At 58.5% G+C, this 8,969-nt stretch overlaps 2 protein-coding genes across 2 annotated transcripts in view; both read left to right on the top strand.

Annotated features, from left to right (window-relative positions):
• NDUFA13 (NADH:ubiquinone oxidoreductase subunit A13) overlaps positions 1-3,462 on the top strand; it is a 13,600-nt gene extending 10,138 nt beyond the window's left edge. The window contains exons 2-5 of the mRNA XM_023229697.1: positions 1,462-1,540; positions 2,553-2,624; positions 2,963-3,032; positions 3,271-3,462. Of these exons, the coding sequence (XP_023085465.1) occupies positions 1,462-1,540; positions 2,553-2,624; positions 2,963-3,032; positions 3,271-3,390 (341 nt within the window). The 3' untranslated portion in view covers positions 3,391-3,462. The remainder of the gene's footprint in view (positions 1-1,461; positions 1,541-2,552; positions 2,625-2,962; positions 3,033-3,270) is intronic.
• Positions 3,463-4,183: 721 nt separating this feature from the next.
• Positions 4,184-8,969, top strand: part of YJEFN3 (YjeF N-terminal domain containing 3) — a 14,041-nt gene continuing 9,255 nt past the window's right edge. The window contains exons 1-2 of the mRNA XM_023229696.2: positions 4,184-4,253; positions 8,148-8,256. Of these exons, the coding sequence (XP_023085464.1) occupies positions 4,195-4,253; positions 8,148-8,256 (168 nt within the window). The 5' untranslated portion in view covers positions 4,184-4,194. The remainder of the gene's footprint in view (positions 4,254-8,147; positions 8,257-8,969) is intronic.

Below are 8,969 nucleotides of genomic sequence, written 5' to 3'. Positions count from 1 at the left end.
GAGGTTGCAGTGAGCCAAGATCATGCCACTACACTCCAGCCTGGGTGACAGAGTGAGACTCTCAAAAATAAATAAATTTTAAAAAAAGAAAAGAACAAGATATTGCCAGCTTAGGCAACATAGCGAGACCTCATCTCTACAAAAATTAGTTAGCTGAACATGGTGGCACACACCTGGGGTCCCAGTTACTTGGGAGGGTACTCCAACTCACTTGAGTCCAGGAGTTGGAGGCTGCATTGAGCCATGATCACGCCCCTGCACTCCAGCCTGGGTAACAAGAGTGAGACCTTGTCTCAAAACTAAAAACCAAAACAAAAAAAAAAGAATAAGGCAGCTGATAAAACCTCCCATGTGCTGGACAGGAGACTGAGAGCTGGGAGCTGGCCCTGAGCACCCCGGGCCTCTCCAGAGATGTGCCTCTGGGCCCGGACCCAACACACCCTCATTACCTGTAGCATGGAAATGTCTTACCCCTGACTTAGGCTTCTGACAGGTTAAATAACCAGGTGCAAACTTGGGCCAGTTTCTCACTTATCTCTGGGTCTAGCAGGAGGTGGCTCACAAGCTCCATGCTGGAGCAGAGCGGAAAGCAGAAGTACAGGACAGGCGCAGAGTAGCCCCAGCAGGCGTAGAGCAGGGCCCAGTGTCCTGGAGGCCTGGAGATGGCCTTGCCTTCCACCTGCTGGTCATTTCCTGAGTGTTGACTGGAGCCCGGCCTGCCTGAGCTTGTCATTCGTCCCAGCAAGCGTGAAGCCTCTCCAGAGAAGAGACTGGGGCTGGAAGGATCTGGAGGGTGCAGGGTGAGCCTGGGAGCCAGACCCCAGGCAACCCAGGCCTCCCTGAAGACCCTAGTGGGCCCCCAGCCTGTCAGTCAGGATTAGAGCAAGGCCCCACTGGTGCTCAGTAAATATTCATGATGGTCTCTGTCCTCCCTGGGGTGCAGGGCAGGGGGCTTGACCCTGCAGAGCCAAGAGGTAGCATGGCCACCCCTAGGGCCCAGGGGGTGGCTGGGCAGTCCCCGCAGGGCACTGCCTGTCCCTGGCAGCTGTGTGCAGCCCCCGCAGGGCAGCACGCGAAACTGTGGCCCAGGTGGCCAGGAGCCACCATGGAGCCAGGAGCCACCATGGACACTGTCAGAGCCACCCTCCTACTTGAGGACCAGCCTGCTGCCCAGGGTCCAAACAGCTTTCTAGAAGATGATGGAGCCGGGGCCCCCCAGCAACCACCATCTAGACCCTCAGGCCTCCTGAGGTCGATGCCCAGCGTGTACCTTTCAGAAAACCCCTGGCACAGGGGCAGAGGTGTCACAGTCTAGGCAGCCTCACTCCTGAGAAAAAAAGCTGCCGGTGTCCCCTGACTGCAGAGTGGACAGCGCCTGGAACAGCCGCAACAGCCGCTGGGAGCTGTGGAGGAGGGTGTCTGAGTGGGGGCTGGCCCGCTGAGCAGCGCCTCTCTCCACAGGCTACAGCATGCTGGCCATAGGCATTGGAACCCTGCTGTACGGGCAGTGGAGCATAATGAAGTGGAACCGTGAGCGCAGGTAAGGCCCCCGGTGGGCATTGTCTGAAAGTCCTCCTGGCCAGTTGTCAGGAGCCTGTAGCATTCCACTGTTGCCTGTGCTGGCGAGGGATGAACTGGCCCCTTGAACTTGGCCGTGCAATCCCAGGCCCCAAAAAGTGCAGATCCAGCACTTCCATTTCTAGGCTCTGTCCTCGAGATGTCTCCATGCCTGTAATCCCAGCACTTTGGGAGGCCAAGGTTGGAGCATTGCTCGAGCCCAGGAGTTCAAGACCAGCCTGGGGAACAGAGCGAAACCCTGTCCCCCCACCCCATGCAAAAAAATATGTCTAGTGAGGAGGGCTGGGACCCATGGATCCAGGTTAGGACAGGGTATGAGTGGGGAGCCTGCCTTGGGCCTTCTAAGCAGAATTTTGTCAGAGGTGACCAGGCTCAAACCAGACCACACCAGGCAGTGACCACACAGGGCCAGATGAACTAGGGCCGGGCGCCCCCCCTCCCTGTGTCACAGGCTGGGCGCTGTTTCCTCATACCCCCCCTCCACCCGACACAGGCCAGGCAGGGCTGGAAGATGGGGGTCATTGCAGGGAACTTGGAAGCTGCCAGAAAGCAGGGAGAAGAAAGGATTGTGGCCCCGCCTGCCCCAACCTCACACACTGTGATTATTTTGAGATGAAGGGTACGTGGTTTTGTGAGGCCCAGAGCCCCGTGATGAAGTCACCCCCCCTTCATCACGATCATTAGGCAGTGTTATTTTTAGGATAAAAAAAGTTTTTAATTGAAAAGAAAATAGAAAGCCAGCAGTCTTGTGGGCAGTCACTCGTGCAGCTACCTGCACATGCCCTCCTCTCAGGCTCCTGGTGGGCTCTGCCCTGCTCGCTGCCTGCCCCCTGCCCCACCCCTCCCAGCTATTCCCCCAGCTCCCCATTCCCTGCCTCTTCCCCCAGCAGCACTCTGACCCCTGAGGCTGGTGCTGCCTATGCTCCCCTGACCCAGCCTGGTCTGACCTGAGTGTGGGTTTCGGGCTTTCACAGGCGCCTACAGATTGAGGACTTCGAGGCCCGCATCGCGCTGATGCCACTGTTCCAGGCAGAAACTGACCGGAGGTAGCACTACTGGGGCCAAGGTCGGGAGGTCACTGGCCTGAAGGCCTCAGGCTGCAGGGCCTGACCTGCATCCCCGAAGGTGGCCAGAATGCCTGTGGGGGTCATTGCCATGTGCCATCAGCTGCATCCTCAGAGAGGCGTGGAGACTTAGTGGAGACCCAAGGGGGTGAACCGGAGGCTTCCTGGAGGAGGAGGCAGCACTGGGGCTGGGGCAGGAGAAAAGCTAGGAGTTTGCCAGGGGAAAGGGAGACAGGGTTGGAGGGTGGCTTGAAGGGGTGCTGGCAGGGGCCCCTCAGGGCACTGAGGCCCCATCCCCACCATCGGCCCCATCCCCACAGGACCTTGCAGATGCTTCGGGAGAACCTAGAGGAGGAGGCCGTCATCATGAAGGACGTGCCCGACTGGAAGGTGGGTCCCCGGCTGGGAGGGCAGGGGTGCCAGCCACGGCAGAGACAGGGCCTTTGGTTGGGGAGCTCTCACAGCTTTCTATAGAAACCCCAGGACCAAGGGGGTGGTGGGTGCCGGGTCCCAGGAGGGAAGGCTATAGCGCCTGGCCATGCATAGGGGCCACTGGTCCTGGGGGATGGGTCCCAGCAGGCTGTATGTGGGTGGCTGTGCCTCTACCCATACCTCACTGTCCCCACAGGTGGGAGAGTCTGTGTTCAACACAACCCGCTGGGTGCCCCCCTTGATCGGGGAGCTGTATGGGCTGCACACCATGGAGGAGGCTCTCCATGCCAGCCATGGCTTCATGTGGTATGCATAGGCCCTGTGCCCTCCGGCCACCTGGATCCCTGCCCCTCCCCACTGGGATGGAATAAATGCTCTGCAGACCTGGCCTGCTTGTTTTCCTGGGGACTGGGGGAGAGAAGGAGAGGGCCCAGCTAGGCACCACCGGATCACATGTAGCATGGGGACGAAGCAGATGTGATACAGAGTGACCTCATAACACACCTAGGGGCTGCCCCTGGATCCACCACCAGTCTCCTCTCTGCCTCGGATATACCTGGACTCTCCTGCCTCCCTGTTGAAACCCTGCCTGTCAGCAGCCCGCTCACCCCTCCAGGCTGGGGGCCCCTGGGTCAGCTGTGGGTCAGACCTTCTCCACGGAGGTCTGGGGAATGGGGGGAGCCTTGACCTCCCGGATGCAAGTGGTCCTCCCGCTTCAGCCTCCTGCGTCACTGCAATTACAGGCGTGAACCACCATACTCTGTGCGGCCCCGCCAATTGTAGGCATGGCGAGGGTATTTGGCTACGGAGGGGCTCCTCGCTCCCTGAGAGGGAAGCTCAGAGACACAGGGATATCTGCAGGGAAACCAAGTCGGATGAGGCAACCAAGATTGGCCAGGTGACTCTGCTATGGGATCCTGGCAGTTCCGCTCCTGGCACGAAAGGGTTAAGTCCGTCTGAGTCCACCGACCAATGGTGACGCGCAGCGCCTTCGCGGCGCCTCCTGATTGGCGGGCACGCGGGGTGGGCGGGAGGGAGGGGGGGAACCTTTCCCCCCAGGGGTGTGCTTAAAAGGCGGTGGTGGTGGCGGCAGCACCCCGTGTCCCGGCTCAACTCGGCCATGAGCAGCGCAGCCGGCCCAGACCCGACGGAGGCGCCCGAGGAGCGGCGTTTCCTCAGGTCAGCTGGGGAGAGGGACGCTGGAGACGGGCTTGGCTCTCATGGGGCCAGGAGCAGCCAGTAGGACCGGAGGCGGGGGCATAGCTGGGACAGAATGGGGTCCGGGGACTGGAGACGGGCACAGCTGGGATGGAGGTTCAGCGGCAGAGGCATGACCACAGGGGGGAATCGGAGGCAGGAATATGGCAAAGACTAGCCTGGGAATCCCGGGAATCCAAGACCCGCCTGTTATCTTGCTGGAGACACTCAACTGCGTTGCTGGGGAAACTGCCTCCAGGGGCAACCCCGCCCCTCATGAATGATTCATCAACAGCGCTGGTCACTGCGCTCCCACACAGAACCCCAGCCGTGACCCAACCCCACTCTCCATCTCTCCCAGGGACCTTGGAGCTGCAGCCGCAACTTCCCGACATGGGAAGAGCTGAGCTTAGCTCAAATGCTACCACCTCCCTTGTCCAGAGGAGGAAACTGAGGCCTGGGGAAGGCAGTCATGGCTAGAGCAGATTTGGAACACACTGGCTGTTTGCCAGAGGTTGGTGAGTTTGGGATCTGAAACTGGCACCGTAGCTGTGACTCCCACCTCATCCTCCTCAGCCTTTGTGACATGGGACCCCAGGCAAGGCTGTGGACCTCACTGTGAACCAGATGCGTCCAGCAGCTACTGCCCACTGCCCACCTAGCAGGGCACGTGTCCCCTCAGCCGGTGTCCAGACTCAGCCTAGGGAAGAGTGTTCTAGGAGCTGGAGCCATGACTTCAGCTGGTGTGGGGAGCCTCAAATGCTAGGTGAGGGGAGTGATGGGGCTCTCAGGGGTGAGTAGGAGGCAGAATGTAGTGGAGAACCGGCTGACAAGGCTGGAGACACAGAAGGGCCTCTTAGGCATAGTGAGGAGTTTTGAATGTTCCCAGAGCTCTGGGGAGCCATCAGCAGGTTTGGGATCCCGTGATGCAATCTGGTGTTCAAGTTTTCAAAGCACCCTAGGCTCGTGTTGAGTTTTGGGGGCAGGAGGCTGCTGTGTGCGGCCCTGTGGTGGTCTGGTGGGCAAAGGTGTGAGGTGGAGAGAAGCAGGTAGGACTGAGGCAGGGTGAGTGTGGCATGGGCACCCTGGCCTGAGGTTTCACCTCCCGGAGAGCCCCCTCCTAGAAGCATTTGGGGAGTGTCAGGCCCAGTTCCCTTTGGACCCAGGCCACCTCAGGCTTCCTGGGTCTGACAGGGAAATCCTTGGGGCCTTGAAGCTTCTCTCATCTGGGGGCTGAGACTGGGGGGCAAAGGCACCACTGAACACCCCCAGAATCCCACAACAGCAGAATGGACCTGTCCTGCCTGCCACCCTCCTCTACCAGGCTCCAATTCCCACGCAGCCTCCCCACCTTCACCGCTGCTGCTGCGCCCCACCCCCAGGTTCCTAACCTGGACGACCCTCTGCCCACAGAGCCCCCATTATCATTCTAATGACCAGTTAGGCAGGAAGAGAATGTTCCAAGTGGCTTCCAGAGGCCAAAGCTTTGGGACAGAAGAAGAGAAATGCATCGCCATCCCGCTCTCCACTTCCTCCCCACACCCTCCTGCGGGGGCAGCAGTCAGAGCTGTCACAGATGGAGGTGGAGGAATGAGCCATGTTCCCAGCCTGCCAGATTCCTCACCCTGAATGCAAACGCACCTTCTCCTATGTTCTTTCCTGGGATCTGCGCTGGCCTTCCCCAGGGGACCCTTCATCTGGCTTCACCATGAGCTCCTTTTCCTCACCCCGTCCTTCAACTTCATCCTGTGTCAGCTGCAGACAGGCTGAGGTTTGAATTTGGCTCTAGTTACTGGGGTGTCCCGGGTTCACACTGGGTGTGATTTTTCTGCCCTGAGCCTCCATCTCCCCATATGTGTGGACCCCCGAAGTGTCCTCCTCACCATGTTCCTCAGTCTGGCATTTGAGGCCCTGCCTGCCCTGTCCCCTTGATCACTCTGCTTCAGCCTCCCTTCTGCCCCTTGAACATACCAGGCTCCTTCTCACCCAAGGGCCTTGGCTTTTGCTATTCTTGCCCCTGCATTACCTCCCACAATGTGCCAGGCCGCCTCCTCCAGGAAGCCCTCACTGACTCCCATCCCATAGCAGTCCTTTCTCCTGCACTCTGCCTACCTGGCCTTAACATGCTGCAAAATTGGCCAGAGGGCAGTCATCTCCCATTCAAAGAATTGAAGTAAAAAACCTCAGGATTCATCCCCCCAAACCTCCACCGTCTGTAGGTCTGGCTCTACGTCTTTGTTCATGTCCTGTGGCTCTGGAGACACCAAGAGGGAAAGACCCGGTTTCCTGACTTGCTTCCTGCATGACCCTGGGCAAGTCACTTGGCTTCTCTGAATCATTAGTTGTTTTTCCAACTTTTCTAGGCCTGGCTCTTTTTATTGTTTATGTTTGTGTTTTTTATTATTATTTTAGAGACAAGGTCTTGTTCTGTAGCCCAGGCTAGAGCGCAGTGGCGTGATCATAGCTCACTGCAGCCTCCACCTCCCAGATTCAAGTGATCCTCCTGCCTCAGCCTCCTGGGTCACTGGGATTACAGGTGTCCATCACCACACCCTGCCTAGCCCCACCAATTGTGTAGGTCACCCCAATATTCAGTTTTGCTCTGAGAGGTGGAGATGGACCCCAATCACTCAGTGAAGTGGATGACAGAGCTTCGCCTCAAGCTAAGTGGCCCCATTTCTCTGGCAACAAATAACCTTTTTTTTTTTTTTTTGGAGACAGAGTCTCACTCTGTTGCCTGGGCTGGAGTGCAGTGGCACGATCTCAGCTCACTGCAACCTCTGCCTCCCGGGTTCAAGTGATTCTCCTGCCTCAGCTTCCTGAGTAGCTGGTACTAACAGGCTCCCACCACCACACCTGGCTCATTTCTTGTATTTTTAGTAGAGACGGGATTTCACCATGTTAGCCAGGATGGTCTTAAGCTCCTGACTTCCTGATCTGCCCACCTTGGCCTCCCAAGGTGCTGGGATTACAGGCGTGAGCCATGCCTGGCCTGGCCCGTTTTGTTTGTTTTGTTTTGTTTTGTTTGAGACAGTCTCCCTCCATTGCCCAGGCTGGAGTGCAGTGGTGTAATCTCGGCTCACTGCAACCTCGCCTCCCAGGTTCAAGTGATTCTCCTGCCTCAGCCTCCCGAGTGGCTGGGACTACAGGCGCCTGCCACCACGCCCGGCTAATTTTTGTATTTTTAGTAGAGACAGGATTTCACCACATTGGGCTGGAATTCCTGACCTCAAGTGATCCACCCGCCTCATCCTCCTGTAGTGCTGGGATTACAGATGTGAGGCACCGCGCCTGGCCTGACCACAGATAATCTAATTATGTCACTGCCCCTGAAAATCGGTCACCAAAGGGCCTCATAGCCCCAGGCCCCAAGGCCACCCCGCTGAGTGTGCCATCAAACTCTGCAGCCTTAAAAACCCATGGACGCCAGATGCTCCCAGTCCTGTCCGCCCCTTCCAGCGTCCTGAAGGCTCCCACTGCCTGAAATCAGCCCATCGCCCCCATCGAAGTCCTTCGTGTTCCATTCCCCTTTCTTGGTTCCTTCCGCCTTGGGAGCTGGGGACGTCTAGATCCGGTTCCGTGTCCCATGGTTTGGAGCAGTAGAACCAACGCGCGCGGCCAGCGCATCTTCTGCCACCAGAGGGCGCCCGCGCCTCGGGCTTTGGCTCCCACACCGCAGCCCGCCAGGCCTCGATTCAACCCGCGTGTCGCACGGTGAAACTGAGGGCATCCCCAGCTCAAGGCTGCAGACGCTACTCGGGGGTACAGGTTGGGAGGGTGGCTTTGGGACCGGGTTTAGAAGCTTGGCAGAACATTTCTGGCTCCATCTGAGGCTCTGTGTGTGTCTCTGAGTGTCCCATCCCACTCTGTCCCCAGCACCGCGGAGGCAGCCGCCCTGGAGCGGGAGCTGCTGGAGGATTATCGCTTTGGGCGGCAGCAGCTCGTGGAGCTGTGCGGTCATGCTAGTGCCGTGGCTGTGACCAAGGTACCTGACCCCTGACCCCCAGCCCTGACCCCAACCAGACGGCCAACTCTCCTGAGCTGCATGACTCCACTTACCAGAGTGGTCCAGCCCTCAAGAACCCCCTTTTTGCTTGGGCCTACCCCAGTCTGATGGGTAAACTGAGGCCCAGAGAGGCTCATGGCTGGTACAGGCCAGACAGGGACCTGAGACCCCTGGTATCAGAGAAGGCCAGAGCAGAGGTTATTGCAGGGACAGTGCTGCGACCCTGGAAGTGCAGACCCCTCCTGCACATGTGGCCCGCCTGCTTCTGCCACTTCCTGGGTCTTGGGCACCAGGGACATCTGCTCCTGCAATCTGAACACCCCTAAACAACCCCGTTCTGCAGGTGGGGAAACTGAAGCTCAGAGGTGGCGAGGGGCCTGCCCTGGGTCACAGGGGGATGGAAGCACAGCTGCGACCCGGGTGTGTCTGGCTCTGGAGTAAACCCCCACACCTCAAGGGGCCAGGAGGATGACGGACAAGGGTGATAGCAATAATCGTACTATGGAGTGCTTCACCGTGCAGCCAGCCGTGCTGGGCCTCAGTTTCCTCCTCTGCAACGGGATAATACATGGTACTGATGAGTCAGTCCCTAAACACGAATGCCTCAGAAAACTATCCCACACAGAAGGCTCTAGCGTGACTGCCTCCTCTTCCTCCCCCACCATCCTCATCCCCCTAGCCTCTCTCCTCGT

This window comes from Piliocolobus tephrosceles, chromosome 21 (assembly GCF_002776525.5).
Source record: "Piliocolobus tephrosceles isolate RC106 chromosome 21, ASM277652v3, whole genome shotgun sequence".
In the NCBI taxonomy this organism is placed as follows: domain Eukaryota; kingdom Metazoa; phylum Chordata; class Mammalia; order Primates; family Cercopithecidae; genus Piliocolobus; species Piliocolobus tephrosceles.
This window is presented reverse-complemented; position numbering and strand designations above follow the sequence as displayed.